The sequence below is a fragment of the Sphaerodactylus townsendi genome, linkage group LG01 (genome assembly GCF_021028975.2).
Source record: "Sphaerodactylus townsendi isolate TG3544 linkage group LG01, MPM_Stown_v2.3, whole genome shotgun sequence".
Lineage (NCBI taxonomy): Eukaryota > Metazoa > Chordata > Lepidosauria > Squamata > Sphaerodactylidae > Sphaerodactylus > Sphaerodactylus townsendi.
Genome location: NC_059425.1, coordinates 44,062,718 through 44,083,049, shown reverse-complemented (window position 1 = coordinate 44,083,049; position 20,332 = coordinate 44,062,718). Strand labels below are relative to the sequence as shown.

The 20,332-nt window shown below is 42.2% G+C and overlaps 1 protein-coding gene across 1 annotated transcript in view; it reads right to left on the bottom strand.

Moving 5' to 3' along the window:
* Positions 1-16,099, bottom strand: part of PYGB (glycogen phosphorylase B) — a 58,467-nt gene extending 42,368 nt beyond the window's left edge. The window contains exons 1-3 of the mRNA XM_048519609.1: positions 15,515-16,099; positions 3,520-3,621; positions 394-472 (exon numbers count right to left, since the gene is read on the bottom strand). Of these exons, the coding sequence (XP_048375566.1) occupies positions 394-472; positions 3,520-3,621; positions 15,515-15,757 (424 nt within the window). The 5' untranslated portion in view covers positions 15,758-16,099. The remainder of the gene's footprint in view (positions 1-393; positions 473-3,519; positions 3,622-15,514) is intronic.
* Between the last annotated feature and the right edge of the window lie 4,233 nt (positions 16,100-20,332).

The following is a 20,332-nucleotide window of genomic DNA, read 5'->3' as shown; positions in this document are numbered from 1 at the left end:
GGACCAGTTCAGAGTTTGCAATCTGATACTAAGTTACAGATTGGTTCACTTACAGACACTTTGCAGGAGGGTAATTTGTACCCAAAACCACAAAAAACCCACTGTAAAGCAAACAACTACAGGATAAGTAGTGAATACATAAATGGCCCATGGCTGGGGATGAATTGTAAACCAAGCATTTTCCCGGTTCATATCTCATAAGTTTTACTGCTATATCAGATCTGAATAAAGGTAGCCTCCCTGAGTTCCAGTGAAATCAGAGTGACATAAACATACACTCAAGTACATAATAAAATCAGCAGGGCTCTAAGAGTTCTCAGTTTTCTCTGCATGTCACCCTCTGCTTGTTGAATAGAAAAACAGCACTGGATTCTTGCCAAAATCACCACTCACCTGCTAGACGCCCCAGGCCTCCATTGCCAAGGCCAGCATCTTCTTCAATCTCTTCGAGCTCTTCCAGGTCCAATCCAAGCTATTGTGAAAAGCAAAACAAGCGGTATTATCTTGTTACCTAGGAGAGCACCAAAAATACAAAATTCCTGAGAAAATCCTCTAGCGAAATCTATTTATTGTACACTAGTAACAATTCAGTCTTTTTACTGGAGCTGAGTCTAGGTTAATCAATAGATTTAGTCAGGGGATTTAACGACCTCTCCTAAACTGAGTTATACCTTTCTACATTCTACATTCATTGAAGTTGATGTGATTATAAGGGTGTTACTGCTTAGGCCAGCACTATAGCTATAGTTGATTAATCAGTGAAGGACTGTAAATGTTGACAACAAATTTGATTCCATGGGCTACATTACAGGCACACCTATTTATTTTTGAGACTACTTCACTACTGTTGTGTTTTTGCCACAGGAATGAAAATAAAATATTAAAAACAGACTTCTGCCAATGGATGGCAAGCTTTTGTTTCTTGAATTAAGTTAGACCACAGTTCAGAGAAATAACAGATTAAATACACAAACAAATTAGCCACACTTCACTACTATGGGAGATGAAAACTTCCCTTGGCCGGTTTTCTTTTCAGAGACAAGAAATGTTTCAGAGTAATAGCTGTGTTAGTCTGCGTAGCTGTGTTAGTCTGCAGTAGAACAGCTAGATTCAAGCTCAGTAGCTCCTAAAAAGTTTTTAGAAGAGTCAAAGTTCATCAGTTAGCCTCCCAGATTGCTCTTAAAGTCTTATGCTCCCCAAATTGTGTTGGTCTCTAAGGTGTTACCAGACTTAAATAATTATGAGACTCCAAGGAACTTGGGAAAGGGCAACCCTTCTGATCCTGGTTAGGCTGAATGACTGTCCCGAGATAATCCAGAAGTCTTTGGGGCTGAGCCGAGATTTGAACCAGGACATTACCTAATGAGGGCCTAACACCACATCAACATTATCCATTGTGGATAAAACTGCAATAGGAAAAAGCTTTGTAACTATGTACTATATTGTATACTGTATTCTCCAGGGGTGGGGGCAGGGGGCGGAACCAACTACCAAACCAGGTACTTCCAGTATGAGCATACAATGCATGTGTACGCGTAGTGCAAATAAAGACTGCCATTTTAAAACAGGGTCCGCAATGCTTACTTAATTTGATTATTGTCTCCTTTTTCTCCAGATATTTTTCAGCAATATCTGCTAGTGGACTGTAAATAACCTAATAATAACGATAACAGTTACAAAATCAACCATTTATTGCCATTGCTCCATCCTGCTGTTTAAAGTTACATACTGCCATTTCTTGTAATTAGTATGAAATTGAGCTTCACAGACAATGGACGTATTTGCCTTTGTTTTTCCATCATGAACATCTTAGACTGGAACATCTCCCTTAGCTTTACCCCCTTCTCCCTGTCCTGCAAGAAATGTCTGTATGCTTGTGAGCTTAGCCATATGTTATTTTCCAAACTCTTATAAGATAATTGTCCAGAGTGAAAACACTATGGCAGCTCTGCCAGAAGGAGTGGAATTCATGAGTCATGCTACTTTCAGCAAATAATATTAGAATAAACGACTCAGACAGGTTGGACTGAAACCCAAGAAGGCTGTAAAAATTAACTGGGCTCTCCGCGACTATATTTTGATCTCCAGTTACAAGAATAAACAGTGAAGGGTATTAAGGAACAAAAGGCTGACATAAAAAAGAGGGACAGAGAGAAAGGATGAATTTGCACAGTCTCCCACTGACTGCAGTCAGTTTTAGAATGACTTTGTCTTCCCGTGACATGATTAGATGTCGGGCAGTGCAATCCTAAGGGCAGGGGCAATTTACTGTGGCTATGGAAGGCGCAGCCATGCAGCCTCCGAAGAGGCTTGCCGCATTGCAATCAGCAAGCTGACAGGGATACTTCCCTAACCCTTGTAGAATTGCACTATGAAGCTCCATGGGCTACATTTATCTTTTTGCTGGTGTAAATCTATGCTGAAAGGGCTCTGGAAGCGGACTAAAGCAAGCCCCAGACCCCAGGAACACCCCCTGGACACCAACCAGGTTCTGGCATAAGTGCCTCTGCACGGGCGTAGATGCACCTTATGCCACCACAAGTGACATTTACACATGTGCTGCCTCTTGTTTTGGCTCCTCCTTCATGACTGCACTGTTAATCTGTTTTAATCTGTCATTTTTGGATCATTTTGGTTTCTGCTACTTTTGTAATTCCTCCTCTTACTCTTTCGATAATCAGAGTTGTAATTTGTTCAGACTCCAGCACCTTGACATTACAGGCACTGAAACGTCCCGCCAGCATGACCAATTGGCCATGCTGGCAGGAGCTGATGGGAATTGTAGTCCATAACATCTGGAGTGCCAAAGGTTCGCAACCACTGAGATAGGTGTTCTAGAAATTTTGTAATAATAAAAACTGAAATTGACACCTCAGCGCTAAACTGGAAACACCCCATATTTTACTAGAAATAGAGACGAAAATCCATAAACGAGCAGCATAGCAGTGGTGCCAGGAAATCATACACTGAGTATTCTGCAAATATGATTACTATCAGTTAAAGCCTTCGACAATGCATGAGATCAGTTTAGCTCCTACCTGTGAATTCTCTAAGGTGCCGAAGAGTTTTTCTTTGTATTTGGCCCCTGAAGTTATGCTAAGATAGTTTCCACCCTTGTGCTGTAGCCTGCAGGCTCAGAAACCAGCTGGAACCACACATTACAACACAGGTGCATCATGTTATTGTTCACAGACACCATGAGGGCTAGAAGCTCATTTTTTTTAAAAAAGGTAATTTTTTCTGAATTCTTGTGACTTATACATGTGACTTATTTTTCCCCAGTCAAGACACACTGATGGATGCAGCCACATATCGGGCACCATTCTCCAGTGAAGATTCCACAATTCCCCTTTGGGTTGTTGTTCTTACCCTTTGTTCCTAATATTAGGCCTAAATTAACCTACTGCAACATGAGAAGGTCCCAGCATTTTACCACCATTTTTTTTTGCATTGGAGCAGGAACAGAACAAATCAATTCACAAGCAGCAATGTCAAACAAAGCCTTAAGGGATGGCATACCTGATAAATTGCTTCATCACAGGCATTCTGCAAACCCAGGTTCACCATCGTGTTCTGAAGTGTTCGGCCCATATAGAATTCCAAAGATAGGTAATAAATACGCTAGGATGAAAGAAGTGGGAAAGCGTCATTAGGTTTGAAAGGCAATGCAAGTTTTCTTGTCTTGATCCACATTGATACAGTACAGATACAGCAACCGGCAACAGTGGTGATGCTATCATACACGTTCATTCTAGAGATGAGGGAAGGGCGATAGTGTATTCCACAATTTTGCATTAGAACAGAAAAGGCAGTGAAAGTGGCTTTGGGTGGGGTACTTGCCTCAAGCTTTCTTTTTTTTTTAATGTACCTTTCCAATCTTTATGGCTGAAAAGCACAGGAATAACACAGGATAAAACCTCCAGAGGATTGACAGTAAAGTTTCCAATCAGCAAAAGTGGGACTGCAACTACAGGAATCAAGACAGGTCGAAGCAGAGCCAATTATGCAAAATAAAGAAAAAAATGATACTAATCTTTATAATGTATACAGCCTGTAAAATTTAAGTTATGTCAGCACAGGACTCCTGTTTTTAGTACAAAGAAAACACACTCTTGGATCAAGGCTGGTGTTATATACTAACTGGAGATGAGCTCCTAAATACCATAGTGACCAGTGCAAAAGCTGTGCCAGATGGTACAGCGAGACTGGCGAGGTAACACAGAGGTCAGTGTGGGTGAGGGAGCTTCACCAACACTTCCCTAGGTGGGAAATTCTGGCAGCAAAGCTTCCTGAATTCTGGATATCCACCTCTTGGGTTCTTTGAACCAGCTCAGGTCTGGGCAAAAAGAAAACTATAAACCGGCACATGAAAAAGATGCACTGCAAGTGGGAACCTGCCAAAAAAATCCCCAAGAAAGCTCAATCCCCCCCTCCCTTCATAAACCTATTGGCAGCAGAGACACAGTCTTTAGGCAGCTCACAGAACATGAGCCAAGCAGCCTGCTGTCCACTAAGCCTAATTTCCTCTTTCCTTGCAACCCCTGACCCAGTGGAGGAAGACAAGCATCTGTGTACTGCCTTTGCTGGTTATTTCCTAGCAACACAGGGGATATTCATGCATACAATCCATGCCTGTTGTGGTTCTGAAAGTCTGGAGAGAACTAACCTCATGTTATTTTTCTGCAAAAATAGAAAACCCTGCATGTCATCTCCCGCCTGCTTTGCATTATCTGATGTGAAGTTAACAACTTTGATGCATAACAGATCACCTACATGATTTAGAAAAAAATGGAGTGTCTTATTGGACTATATAGATCAAGGTCTGAGGGAGAACAACGGTCATCAGGATAAGGAAAATTGTTATTTTCACATCTGTTTAGGTTTGAAATTCTTAAACAAAATATTTGATGATGCAAGCTTTAGATGTTGCTAGATGTAAGTAAGCTTAACATACTACTTTTGTCTGTAATAATGTTCCTTTTATTTTTTAATATTGTTTATAAAATTTTAAAATGGCCAAGGTCCTACTGAGCGCCTGAACTAATGTATTCAGCGCCTTCATTTCCACCGGCTCTGCCATTCTTTTAATGGAACTTGTTTTAGGACAATCCACATGCAAGCAAGCACGCACAGAGGATTAAAATAAAATCATTGGTGGATCTAGATCACTTAAGGAATTTTAAAATATTTATTAGCGCTCAGTCTAGCTTTCCATTTAGAGATAAATGGAGTGAAAGCAATCGGCAAGGAGATGGAGATTATTTGTTTTCACCCACTCATGATTACTCAGACACACATTTTGATGACCTCAGTGATGTTTCATGAGCTTGATTTACACTTGGTGGCTATCACAGTGGTAAGCAAGGCCACCTTTTACAGCAGCTTGCTCCACTCTTGACTCAATGCAATTATGGCTCAGATTGTTTTTCTGGCATTTCTTCTGCTTGGTTTCTTGTTCCATCTTCACTGCCCTCTCCCCCTCCCTTGTTAGGCATGTTCTGGATTTTTTACACACTCTTTCACGAGGCATTGTCTACCTCTCCTTATTTTTTCATCTCTCCCGGTATTTGCACCGCAAGCATTCAGGTGATACAGGCTGTGCAGAATATAAAGGAAAACATTAAGTAGCCCCTTGGTCAGCCAGGTGCTCTGCTCAAGCATTTCATGAACTGATATTAACCGTGACATCTCCATATACAGAAGCAGAATCTCTCTGAATACCACCTGCAAGGGACAAAGAGCAAGAGAGGACTAAAGTTGTCTCTCCCATACTGCAACTTTCCACGTCACGGTTTCAGATGATCACAGGTCGGCGCCTGACTCCACCTTTCAACCCAAGCACGATGAAAAAAACCCACAGTCACCGCCTTGCCAGCCCAGCCCTATTTGACCCATGCTGCCTCACTGCACAAAGGAACATTGATGCACAAAGGAACACTGTAAAATTTTGTGTAGTTTTCCAGATTAAAGGGGTGCAGCACCCCTAACCTTCACACTGCAGGAGGGACAACTGTATTGCCCTCACAATGCCCTTGTTGTAAAGAAGACACTAAATGAAATGGACCATTAGTGTGATTCAGCAGGACTCTCCTTGTGTTCTTAAACCCAGTTAGTAAGATTTCTGTTCATGCCCATTTCTTTGTACAGAAATACACTGGTCAGGCTTGTAATTGGCACAAAACAACAACTTGCCGACCTGAGCCCTGTTGGGAAGGGCGGGATGTAAAGAAACAAACAAACAAACTTCCCCCAGTCGTAACTGCAAGGGGGGGGGTCCCGTTCTCTCCAGTCCCCCACCCCTGCCATCTTCCCTGGTCCAACAATCTTTGCTGTTTTTTGTCACAAGTCTAGAAGAGGGACCCAGCAGAGCAGCTCTTCAATGGCTAGTGCTGAGTGCTGTATGCACCACTTTAATACTCCTTCTGTTTCCTAGCCTCCAAGTGCTTGGCTCCTGTGCCATGCTCACCAAAAGGACAACCAGGTTAGTATGTCAACTTGGGCCCGAGTCCAAATCCCGCCCGTCCACTCACTTATCAAGCTCACTTGGATCAATCAAGCTCTCTCAGCCTTGTCTATCTTGTAGTTCTACTGTGAGGATAAAATGGAGAAAGAGAGCAAGGCCCTGAGATTCATAAAGGAAGAATGAGATTAAAATGCTGGTTTTTAATAGGATTATTCTAAAGTAAATAGACTGTAGTACAAGAGCATAAGAGCCAACCCTGATCATTCAGCAGCTCTCCAAGGGTGCACATCACTCTTTGCTCTGTTGCTGGAATCTGGCCCCATCTCCTGCCCTGCTGTGATACCAAACATCTGCATTGTTGTCCACACCCTCTCTTCAAGTTCTTGCATGTTCCAGCTGTACCCACCAACACGTTTCTGGAGAACACACAAATCACAGGCAGTCCGTGGCGTCTTGTACAGGCCAATGGAGTAACCTGAATTCTTAGACCTGGCACAATGTTGTGCCAACAGAACACGGAGACTTGGGGGTTTGTTAAGAGACAGGTTGGGTCACAGCTTCTCCATTCTTCCCTTCTGCTTGGCATGAACTTATGCTTTGTTAAGCGGACCAAAGTGGGGCGTGCCTCTGCTTGCACTGCTGTAGCTAAGGAGACAAAGGAAAGTATCTAAAAGTAGTCCAACAAATAAATATGTACTGATTCACTGCAGGGACACACCGAAGAAGTGTTGTGTGCTGTTTATAGAAATTGCAACTGCAACAGGAAACAAAAACTGTTGTAAAGATATATATTAATAAAACTTAGTCTACTTCTACAACCACGTGGCCTGAAGAGGGCTTTGGAACTGTGTTTCCTGACCTCCTCCCACTCCTGTCCCATGCAATGCAGTTCGGCACTGCAGTTTTTAAACCTGAAAGGGGGTGGACCTTTCAAAAGCAGTTTATGGTATAGGTTATATAATAACAGACAGTGCTTGACAGAGATTGCTTCAGATAGGACAATCCTATCTTGCTAATATTCTTTCATCAACACTTTAAGACAGAAATAAGGACTTATCACCCACACTACAGATGGAGAACTGGGAATGAGAGAGGTTCTTCAAGCATTTACATGGATCACACATACCACATGTGCTAATGTTTGTAAGATGCTTTTTTGCACATTGTTTGATCAGATATTTTAATACATTCTAGGAATTTTTTTTGTTTTTTAGGTGTGAAGTATCTTCTGGCTAAAAGAGGTATAGAAAAATTATACAGAGATAAAAACAAACATACAATTTCTACAGATGAATCTTACAAACAACCAAGCTACAAAGTTATGTCTCTAATAAGTGCTGAGTTTCCTGATCTTGTGCAATTCCTTGCTATAAATAGATAATTTGTTTAGAAGGTTTTCTGGCCAGATATGAGCATAAAGCTACTATCCTTCACTACACTATAACAGTCTTAACTGTGCTTAATCATCAACAGAATGGCAATACAATGGCTTCCTCACTTTCTCCAGTTATTTTGGTTTGTAAGTGTCCTTTTCACTTAAAAGTTTGGCATCACAATCTCGTTCTTAAATGACAGTCTCAGAAACCCAAAGCACATCTGATTGTTCTCCAGTTGCTTCATTGTCAAAGGTGAAACACAGTGAAAGAAGAGCCGCACAGAGATGAGTCATCATCAGCTCCAACAATTAGATTTGGAGGGAATAGAAGGAACTACAGGCACATTTCTATTTCTCTGATTGCATAATTAGTTTGAAAGGGTAGCCTGAATTAGCCCCATTTTTTTGCATAACATTTTAACTGTATCTAAGCCATCGTATATCAGCAAACAGATTAAGGCTGCATGCTAATCCTCTATAACTTTATATGGAAGTCTATTTAGATTCAGAAACGATATTGGAACAAGAGACAAAAAGATAAATACAGTGCCAACTTTTTACTGCCTGCCAGATCAGAAAGTGCATGTCATCCACCTAAAAACCTGACAACGCACCATCAACCACTGCCCACATAATGGCCTATGAATGCATAAAACAACAGAGGGTTATTGATATATTTGTATCCCACACTTTGTGAGTGAGTGCTCAAAGTAATCCCAGCTTCTCCTCCGCTCACCTTCTTGTTAGTTGATTTCCCAAGGCTACCCAGGGACCTTTCAAGCTGTGCAGTGATTTACATCAAGGGGGGCAAGAGTGGACAGAAGTCATTCAGGAATGACAAGTCACTCCAAGAAATTAAAGTAGTTTTTCACCCATCCTCCAGTGCTGCCAGACTCATCCTCTTTTCCTTCCTTTTGAAGTTACCATACTAGCTTCTTTACTGTGTTGTGCGAAGGGCACACGCACGCGCACACTTCTTTGTGCTGAATGGAAAAACCGCACCAACACCCATGTGCTTCCCCTCCTCCTTCAAATGTATTTATTTTATTTATTTATTTTATTAGGCTTTTATACTGCCCCATCCCCGAAGGGCTCTGGGTGGTGTACAGCATGTAAGGGTAACAATATAAAATAGTTAAACATTTAAAAGCAGCGATAAAAAACTAAAAATTTAATTCCAAGGATTATACAATGAATCTCAGTGAAATAGAGATATGAGTGGCGTCCAGCATTCCAGTTTTAAAATTCCCTCCCCCTCAAAAATGTACCCTTCCTCTAGAGGGGAAATAATTCTTTCAGTGATTTAACCCCCCACCCCCACCCAGGTATCAAAGCTACTAGTTGCCTATGCTAGGGGAAACATATTGTACATCCCCTACCACAAAAAGGCACGTTACAATTCGGGATGATTTGCTTTGGGAAAACAACAGAGAAAAGGCTTCTTCATCTGAGCCCAACACCTGAAATGTCATCATTTTTGTAACAGTTTATTTTGTGACTGGTTCCACCCATTGAACTGCCAAGGCTGTTGAAAATAATTATGTAGCTCCCAGAAGTCTATCCTCCTTCATTTAAATGGCGATCATTTAAAAGTTATTCCTGATGGCTCAGAAGTTGATCTAGAAGTGATTAAGGAACAAACTGTGCCATTCCTATATTAACCAGGGATCTATAATATACATCTTTTATTCCACAGATCAACAAAATGGCTGACCAGCTAGGAACGTGGCCTGAAGAAGAGTGGGAAGGGGATAGCAAAGGGCCGCATAACATCCTTTAAAGCCCTAGTCAGACTTTCATCTTCAGTTTTGGCCTAAGTTTGAAAAACAGTTGTTGAGAACAAAATGACATAACGAAGTCCCAAAGGGCTGAAGTCATAGTTCGGGGCAGAACACAGATTTAAACACAGTAAATTTTTGAAGGCACCACAAGACCCTTTTGTTGCTTTTATTGCAACAAATTAACATGACTGTAGCATAATTCCTTGAGCTCTGTCCCATCTTGCTTTGAAAATGTGAAGTAGTTACATACGCTCCTCTCTCTCTTTTTTCTGTCACCACTCTTGTAAGAGGAATGATGTAGCATATTTGTTCCCTTGCGATAAGATGCACCAGTTCAAAAATATTAATAGCTTTGTTCCACTGAATTTATTCTCAGATAATGCGCCTCTGTTACAAACAAAGAGGTCACTAAGAGTGGAATCTTACCGACTTTCATTTGGTAAACAGTAATAGGAGCTGTTCCCTAATCTAAAAAAGGTTTTCTTCTGCTGGACAAACATTTCAAGTCATCAAATTTACTGATTTCTGAATACAACTCTTCAGATTTGATACCTGCATAAAGAATTAACTACCTCATAACATCAGATAAGTATAGCTTCTATTTTTAATCCACATTACAGTCACCTAAGGAGAATTCATATGTTTATATACATCAAATGATGCATGCAGCATCAAGGGGCATTTAATTGCTTCATTTATACTCTGCCTTTCTCCTCATTGGGAACCCAAAGTGGTTTACATTGTTCTCTTCTCCATTTTATCCTCCTGTGACTTAGAAGAAGAATAAGAAAAAGAAGAGTTTGGATTTATATCCCCCCTTTCTCTCCTATAGGAGACTCAAAGGGGCTTACACTCTCCTTGCTCTTCCCCCCCTCACAACAAACACCCTGTGAGATAGGTGGGGCTGAGAGAGCTCAGAAGAACTGTCACTAGTCCAAGGTCACCCAGCTGGCGTGTGTGGGAGTGCACAGGCTAATCTGAATTCCCCAGACAGATTAGGCTAAGTGTGTGTGACTGTCCCAAGGTCACTCATGGCAGAGCAAACATTTGAACTTGGATAACCCAGATTCTACTTTGACAGTCAAACCATCACACCATACTGGTTCTCACTACAGCATACTGCAAGTGTAAATCAGTGTAAAGCGCAAACAACACACAGGCTTTGGCATAGTATCAGAAGAACTAAAAAGGAATCATGTGGCTGAGTACGCTTTTCTGTCAAAGAACCCTTGTATATTACAGAGGATATGCCAAGGTGAATCCAGCCCTGGCTGACCTTAACAGATCCCCAGAACACACCCAGAACTTCTCTGCAGCTTGCACACTGCAGAAGACAGGTATTAGTGAGTGCACTGTTTTTCAGCAAAACGTGCCCATTCAATAATGCTCTGAGGATTGCCCAATAGGTTTCTGGAAAACCACAGAGTTCTCCAGAACATAATATGAAAACCAGACACGCTTGATGTATCTTACTATGACCTTAACATATCTTTCCGGCAAGACCAGATCTGAGTGACTTCAATTTTCTGCAGATATATTGGGGTACAGCAAGCAGAGTTTAATTGTACGACTAGGATCTATTCAAGAGTTCCATGAAAAATGCCTACATGGAAAAAGGCCCACACAGAAAAATGTCCAGTCATGAATGCCCACGTGGAAAAAATATAATTAAAATAACAGAAATTATAAAAATATATAACTAAAAAGTATAATAAAAACAACATAATATAGCAAAATATAGCCATTTTGCCCGGGGCGCTGCCACCCCGCCACCCCCCAGTGTGGCAGCAAGCTTATCAGAAACAAGTCTCATACCTTCAATTGGGAAAAAAGCTAATGTTGCAAGAGACTTCAGTGTAATATGTTAATATTAGTTTCATACTTAGTCTTCAAAGAAAATATTTTCCTGAGGAGACTCTCACACAGCTGAAAATAACACCCTTTGACTTCAGTGTGTGGAAAGGCAATCCTCCCTGCAGTCATACAAGCCTTCGCAAACTCTTGTGGGCATTCATAATTGTGGACTTTTTTTTTCTGTGGGCATTTTCCCTGTGGGCTTTTTCTGGGTGGTAGAGGCAATGAGGCAGCAGAACAGAATGCAACAAGCTAATTGATAGATCTATGAAGACTCTCATCCGAGGCGCATGAAGGTTCTCTGCTGGGCTGTGTCTCTGATATCTTGAATAGGGTGACTAGAAGAAAAGTCCACAGGAAAAATGCCACAGAAAAAAGCCCACATTCACAAATGCCCACACAGAAAAATGTCCACATGGGAAAAGACCACATTCAAGTGTAACGAGGGGATTGGGCCACCCCCCTCCGCCGCCACTTGCTCTCTGCTTCTGCTGCCCTCCCGCTGCCGCCGCCCCTTGCTTACCATTCTGCTAATACCAGTTTTTTTCTGCTGCCCCCATCACTTCTGCCGCCCAGCTGCCACTTCTGCTGCATCCCTCCTCTTCTGCTGCCCATGTCGCTTCTGCCACCTCCTGCCCATTTTTATTATATCATATAATTTATATTATTTTAGTTATATTTTTCCATAGGGGAATCTTCCTCTGTAGGCTTTTTTCTGTGTGGGAATTCATGACTGTGGGCTTTTTTCTGTGGGCATTTTTCATGGAACTCTACAGCCATCCAACAGCCTCTTGCTCTCTTAACTACTTCTGTCCATTTGTTCTCCTTTGCAGCCTCTGTTGCCAGACCATCTTCCCAGACCACAGCTGTGGCTGTCTCCCTCCAAATCCCTCCTCAGTCAAAAACCTCCTTGCACCTCTTTTATTCTTCATACCCAACAGAAAGGGAGCCTAACTCTGTGCTGTATTTGCTAATCTTTATGTCTTATTACTCCTTCTTCTCTCTTGTCTTCTCCATTTTAAAAATGTAGATTAAACACTCTTTGGAACGGGAACCCCTCCTTTCAGTGACAGTGGTAACCTGTAAAGAACCACATACATGGACAATGCTGTGTACATAATTATAATTCTAGAAAGATGTTTAATTTTTGTCACTGCACAATTTTTTTCACTTATTAAATTTTTTTTCATAGGGCAAACCCCAACACCCAAGAGCAGAATTTATTTCTTGCCGGAGCTAAACTCTTTTATATTACACACACAAGTAGTCACACAATAACAGATGCAATTAACAGACCTATCAGTATGGGAGTAATTTTTTCCTCACAACAATTCAGTACATTTGAATGATTCAAAACCATCAGCGATGAAGCAGATTTCATTCACTTGAAGGCCATGAATGCTGCTTGGTACAAAATACAGGCCTGGGATTAGGAAAGTGAATTCATGTTTCAAGATATGAGTTGTTATCTTAGGATTTCTTTGCAAACTCTGCACTGAAGCAATGAACTGTGATTTCAGTAATCTGATATTTTTCCATCTACAGGTACCTTTTTCTCTCTAACTGAATTAAGAGGAGCTCTGTCCTTGAAACGTGTCTACATGCATTGAAGCACAGTAGGGTGTCATTTTGTTTAGAACCCATTTTTATCAGTACAAGAGCAAATGTACTGTTGGCTGAATCCTGCAATACAAACTATATACATGATCACCTCCTGCTCATCTGACTCTTTCCCTTCTATCAATCAAACCTTTCAATGTCAGGAATGCCCCTGAATAGAACCTAGTTTTTAGGCATTCCCATATTATCCCTGCAATATACCTGGTTCTTTTCCCAAGTGTATTCTTCTGCTGCTGGAATTGCCCACTACTGTGATGAATGATGGTAGCAACCTCTGAGTTACCTGCCAAACAGTGAATTGTTTTCTTATTACTGTGGAGCAGAAGAAGATAGAGAAACTGGCAATAAACCTTGATGGTATGGAAAGAATGAAAAGAGAGAAATCATTTTCTCTCCAGAACTTAGGGTCATCTAATGAACCTGTTTGAATGGGTAAGCTCAAAAAATACAGCACAAAAACTTTTGGAATTCTTTGCCACAAAATATGCTGATAGAAACATAGTACTGATACGTTTATGGCAGATAGATATACCAGTGTCTAACACACATGATAGTAAGACCAAACATCCATGAGGAAAGGTATCTTTGACTATACTCTGTCCCACCAAAAGATTTCAGAAGATTTGTGAATTAATCTGCCCTTTCTTGAACGGTCTTTGTTCTAGAATTTTCAGTTTGGGTCCAAGTGCCTTGGGGACAGAACTAGGTAAGCCCTAGGACCCAAGTGAAGCATTCTAGAACAAAGACAGTCCAGGAAATGCAGATTAATTCACAAATCTCCTGAGATATTTTGGTGGGACAAAGTATAGCAGATGTTGAGGACCAACCAAAGGGAAGACTGACTACCTCTATCATGCCCTGGCTTGTGAATTACCTGAGCACACCTGAATTTATGTAAAAGCTAAATAAGCTACAGTTTAGGAGCTCTAAATACAAAAGAAATACTGAAAATTAATAGATTACCTTGGTAGGAGTAATGCTAGGGAGCTTTTAGGCATAGTTTAGTACCTCAGCATGCCTTACGCTGCCTTGGTTCCCAAGGAACATCTAGGTGGCCATTTATGGAGATAGAGTGCTGGACTAAATGGATCCACTCATCAAGCAAAGTAACCTTTTCCTCTTATGAAATGCCTTCAGGTACTTCAAGGCCTTTCAAAGTAAGTGTTTGGTTGTTAGGAAACCGTTTCTTTCAAAACATTTTCATGCCATAATACAAGCATTCCTACCTCAATTAAATCTGTATGGAACAACATGTCTAACTCCTACGACCTCTCAGTGCTTCCAAAGAAAAGTGACATACAAAAGCCTTCACCAGTTCCATCACTTTTCTCTTCTTTTCTAGGATGGCCTGGGGGGACCTGCATTACAGGGCATCTGCCGCAATCATGTACGGTAAATAAATGATTTAGAGAGAGAAAGCCACTGCTTACACTTTTGGGTGAGGTGCATACAGGCAGCATTGAAATTTATGGGTCAAGCGATCTCTCCTCATGATGGGAGAGACACACAATTGATATACTTCTGATTTCCACAGGCTTTCAAGAACACAGGCCCAATAAAGTGACAGAAATTAAAAGCAAAAGCAGAGTAGCACTTCAGACAGCTTTTGATTACTTAGGCCTAGTTTCCCATGAAATGGGAAACCTGTGTCATGACTGTACCACTTCTGCCTAAATGAATGCTGTTTTCACACACACAAAAAGTTAACTCCAAATAAAAGTGTCAGGGAGATTTCCAGGTGAGCCTTCTCCCTGCTGTGTTCGTTTTCTGCAATGTGTTGAGGGGGGCGGGGATTAGTGTGAAAGATCATTCAACCATGATAAGTCAACCTCCAGCCTTAAGTAGTATAGCCCAAACACAAGTCTACTCCGTCAAAGATAACTAGACTTGTGCATGTGTTAGTATGATACAGTTAGTATAAGGCACAAGGGAGATGGCGGAAACATTCTAATTTGCCTGAGGGGCCAAAAAATATCATGGGATTGGCCTTACTGAACAGCAACAGCCAAAAGTGTTTCATTCAGCCCGTCTGCGCCTCTCCTTCTTCTAAATTCCAGGTCTTTCGACAGGCCAGTCATATTTGGTAAACCCATCAATGATCCCCGTGGCTGAAAATCCACAGCCACTTTAAAATGCACCCGGGGACCCGGGGGTGGGGGGGAGTGAGCTGGCATTGATTCCCGCGTGGACCGTATGTGCAGGGCAGGGAATTCCCGCTCGCCACGCTCCGGTAAGTTTTTGGCGCACCATTTCCCTGCAAAGGAAACGGCAGATGGAAAAACAACACCCAGAGGAGGAATTTTCAGCCGGCGAGGTCGCCCTGCGTGCCTTTGCATACGTGAGACTGGGTATGTTTTGGCAAGGGGTGGGGGGTGGAGAGCGAAAGCAGAAACGTAAGCCTGCCCCGGGGGCACCATTTACCTTGGGGTCCTTCTCATAATAATACTGCTGCGTCCGGATCCAGCGTCCCACCAAATGATCTCGGACCGTATGTGCCAAAGCGAAATAATAATCCCGCGGGGTGGCCACGTTCCGGTCTTTGACGAGCGTGAAATGCAGATGCCGGTTGAAGCTCTTGCGGATCTCGGCCACATCGCCAAGCCCGGCGATGCCCCGCACGCTGATCTGCTTCCTTTTCTCGCTGTCGGTCAGCGGAACGGCCATCCTGGCTCGCCCAGCAGCGGCTGCTTTGCTGCCAAGGAGGAGGGCTGGGGCAGATGTTAAGGGCCCTTGCAAGCCGAGCGCTTCGCTTCCGCAGAGAAGGCAGGCGGCTGTTTCCTTTCCTCCACCTCCTGCTGCTGTTGCTACTTTGCAAGCTCCGGATGGATGCGGGGCGCAGGGCTGAGCGGGTGACCGAAGCAGAGGCAGGCAGGCAGCCCCGAGCCTCCTCCCACTCAAGCTTCGCTGCGGCAACGAGAAGGGGGCACGCCTGCGCGGTGTGAAAAACAGGGCCGCTTCCTAAACAAGACGGAGTCGGCAGCCCCTGGTCGCCGGCTGCTTGTGGGAGGCTGAGGAGGAGCTGCTTCAGCCCGTCGTGTTCTACATGGCGTTGCGGGGGGTCCAAACAAACCCACCAGCAACTCATCCGCGTGGGGGGGGGGGGCATAAAAAGATGCTCGCCTGTGTAACGTCCATACTGTCCAGATACACAACAGGTATCTGGAGAGGCAACATATAAATCGCCTAAAATAAAACTGAAAGAATGTAAGGCTGCTACGGACAAGGGAAAAGATATCTGACTACTTCTCTTGCGCTTTCTTTATTCTCCAACTCGTTCACAGGCGCTTTATTTGAAAAAAAAAGTGTGGGATCGGCGGAAAACCAAATAAAATAACATGGTGCAAGCTTTTGATTCTCCAACATGTCAAGTGATGTGTTTTTTATTAGTCTTAACAAACAGTATTAATTAGGGTTGCCAACTCCAGGCTGAGGAGCTCATGGAGATCTAGAGGTGGAACGTGGGCAGGTTGGGGGAGGGGAAGCACCTCAGCAGGATAATATATAATGCCGTGGAGTTCCCCCCTCAGAAGAAGTTATTTTTATTCCAGAGGAACTGATCTATGTCAACTGGAGATCAGTTGTAATTCCATGAGATCTCCAGGCCTCTCCTGGAGGTTTAGCAACCTTATTATAATAGATTTGGGTTTTTGATAAAATTCTTTTGTAATGGGGACCTGGTATAATATACCATTTCTCACACTAATGACCATTATTTCTGGATTTGGTAAAGGCAAAAAAGACATGATTTGTTCCTTTGTTAAAAAAAATATGACTTAGGTTATTCTACTTAAAATATGTCCAATGGCTGCAGTGTGTGAAACGTTGGCACATGTATCATAAGGTTAGATTGGGAGTGGAGCAATCTGGAATCAACTCCCCCCTCAGCCATTGATCTTGGAGTGACCTGAGTTCAGTCACTCAATCTTACTGCCTTACAGGATTGTTGTGAGGATAAAATGAAGCAGTGGAGGAGGACTGTATGCTGCCCTGAACTTAAGAGGAATGGTGGGATAAAAATGTACAGATTCCTTTGTCATTGACTGGGATGCATGTACCTATGTATACACTATGATCAAGATTCATCCACTTATATCCTGCAACTAAGGATAGCTACATATGTGCTCACCTAATCACAGGTAACAGCATTTGTAAAAAGATTTTCCCCAGAAGCCAAAACTGGGATAGTATTTTACTAAAAGACTAGCGGGCCCGGCCACACGTTGCTGTGGCAATTGTCCTTCTCATCACAGTCCACAACCCACACAGATGTCCATGCGGGTCCAATGATCCCCAGCATAGCCTTTTGGGGTGGTCAAATGGAATCCCTCTTTCCCTTTTCAATTCATATTGTTATATGGTATGTCTTGTTTTTTTAGTATAAGGTAACCCTTTCCATTCCACAACGGAACTGTCCAGAGTGTGAATCCCGCTGTCCATAAGGCTGGTTGACACACACAGTCCTGGCTTGGGTAAGGCAGAACTGGGGCAAGCAGGCTATCCCAGTCAGGCAGCAGAGGCAGGGTGGTGAGGTGTTCAGATGGAGGCCAGCTCCCTGGGTTCGTAAAGGGCCATGTGCAAAAGAAGCGGAGTCGGTAGTGTTGGTTCACCCCCACCCTGTGGATTTTTTTAGAAGAAAAAGGCAAACTCCAGCTCGCTTTTAGTAAAAGAGTGCTGTGGCGAATATGGGTGAGGAAGTGGGTAAGTGGTGGTTGGATATGAGGGAGGGCAGAGTGAGGTGTGTGAGGATGAGCTGGAACCCCACCTGGTGTCTCACACGGCAAAGTGTGTATGTGTTTCACTTTCATTCGTATTACCTACCAGTGTTACCTATTTACTGTTTTCACTGCTCATCTCTGGTCATCTGCGCAAACATTCTAAGCCCTCATACCAAGCCCTCAGGCCACAGACAGGCTGCACGAACATTCTAAGGGGGACAGTTGAACACAAACAGCTTCATGGCCTGGTGCGCCAGGAAAAAGATGTTTTACCTGGCTCAGGTATGGACTTTCGGTGATTTGAAGGTCCGATTACCTGCCCGCAATAGGGAGGAACGTCCTGTGAAAATTTGGGGGCGATCCGTCCAGCAGCTTCTGAGGGAGACCATCAGGGACAAACACACTGTTAGATTCATATATATATAGATACCAGGAAATAGGGAGGGTATGTCCCTGATAATAATTGAAACGGATGGGTCTGGCTGCAAAAATCCAGAAATAGTAATTTAAAACAGTTTTGCTTTGTCCCAGAGTGCACTTTGTAAGACAAACATTTGCTTCAGTGGACACTTGGGAAACCAGGCAATCCAGTTCCAACTCTTAACAGATTTATTCCAAGCGAAATAGTTACAACTGCAAGGTAAAAACTGATTATCTGAAATCAGAATACATGGAAAGAAGATAGGATTGGTAGGCATATACATGGTAGCAGATTATTTTCCCCACATACTATTTTTAAAGCAATGAGTCTGAGGCCCCTTCTGCACATGCAGAATAATTCACTTTCAATCCACTTTCACAGTTGTTTGCAAATGAATTTTGCTATTCCACACAGTAAAATCCAGATGCAAAGTGCATTGAAAGTGGATTGAAAAGGCATTATTCTGCATGTGCGGGCCTCAGTGAAACCACACACTGAGAATTATCCACTGCTGAAAAAAGTGGCAGCTGGTGTTTTTTTTATGTTCCTACTCAATGCATGCCACTGACCAGACATACATAACAGCAAAGTATTTTTAAGTGTTTTCATTTTCACTAATATCTCCCTCTTCCCTCACAATATAATAGAAATAAATGACCCCCCTCCCCCCCGCAGAGAGTTTATAGGTCAAAGAAAGAGAACTGTCCATGGTATACAGATGCATCCCTTTTTTTTACTTCTGCTCAAACAGGTTTTGAAGGTTCTTTAAAAAACCTGATTCACCAAAAGCAGCAATGGGAAAGGGAAAACAAAACCCATTTTTGACTCTTAAAAATGTCTGTCTCCTGCCTTGCATTAATGATGATAGGGTATTGTTGCAGCGTTCATCTTACCTCTGATTTTTATGTATGGTCAGTAGATCTTATAATAGTTACAGTGTGGTATACACTCAGAAGGAAGTCTCATTAACTTACTCTCAAATAATCATGTTTTGATTCAGGAAGGTCTGTCTCTTCGATAAATTGGTACATATGAGGGAACTTATCAAAGTGATACTATTTTTACTTTTGCAACCATTTGATGAACTTTGACATTATTTCTTTGCAAGAAATGTGGTCTTCTTCTCCTATCTATTTTCCAGGTTACAACTCATTGTGTTCCAGCTCTGAGATCTGGTGGAAAGGAAAGGTATAAGGCTGGGCTGGCTCTTTTACTTGCTGCCAATATGGGAGTCAAGGTCAAGATTCTATCTGTTTGTGAAAATTCAGCTCAGGCCCTTTTGTTGAATATGAACTCTTTTAGCCTACTGCTAACTAATATATGTCTTCCTCCCTCTCTTCAAATAGAAGTGTGAGCTATGCTGGCTCCAAATTTCTAATTATATCTCAATTTATATCTATTTCTAATTATATCTCAATTTTGTGTCAGACATGGGATCGTAAGATGTTATTTGCAATGCGTGATTTCAATGCCAAGTTTGGGGAAGATGAATCTAGCTTCCAGTGTCTAACTGGTTTGGATCCAGATGCCCTACCATGACATTTTTCGCTCCCTAGGAAATCTAAAGACACTGTATCCAACCATGCTGGTGCTTGACTTGTTAATTTTTGCCTATAACGTAATTTAATTTTGTTAAATAGCTTGTCCCATTTAAACAATAGTGGTGAGTACACATTTGTCTCCCCATGTGGACATAGCACAGTAGATTATATATTGGCTTCTCAGCCCTGCTTAACATCAGTCGTGTCCTACAGGTGGACTTTCAGATCTGGAGTGATCAATTTTCCCTTACTTATGCATTGTGGCCTGAATACCCTCCACCTTAAATCTTCCATAGTCCCATCACCACCTACTTTAGGAAGAGGTTTTGGAGGGCAATTAAATTGAATGGAAATAATGTTTGTGAAGCTGTGTAAGTGCTGCAGCAATGAATTTTGGGTAGTTTTGTGTCTGTATTTATAATATTTTAAACACATTTGTGCAGTATGATTTACACTTTCTTTTGTAAACTTTCTTGAACCACACTTTGATGATGGGAACAATGGAGCATACGTGTAGGCAAAAGAAAATGGCTAATTTGTAATAATTCTGTCATTTTCATGT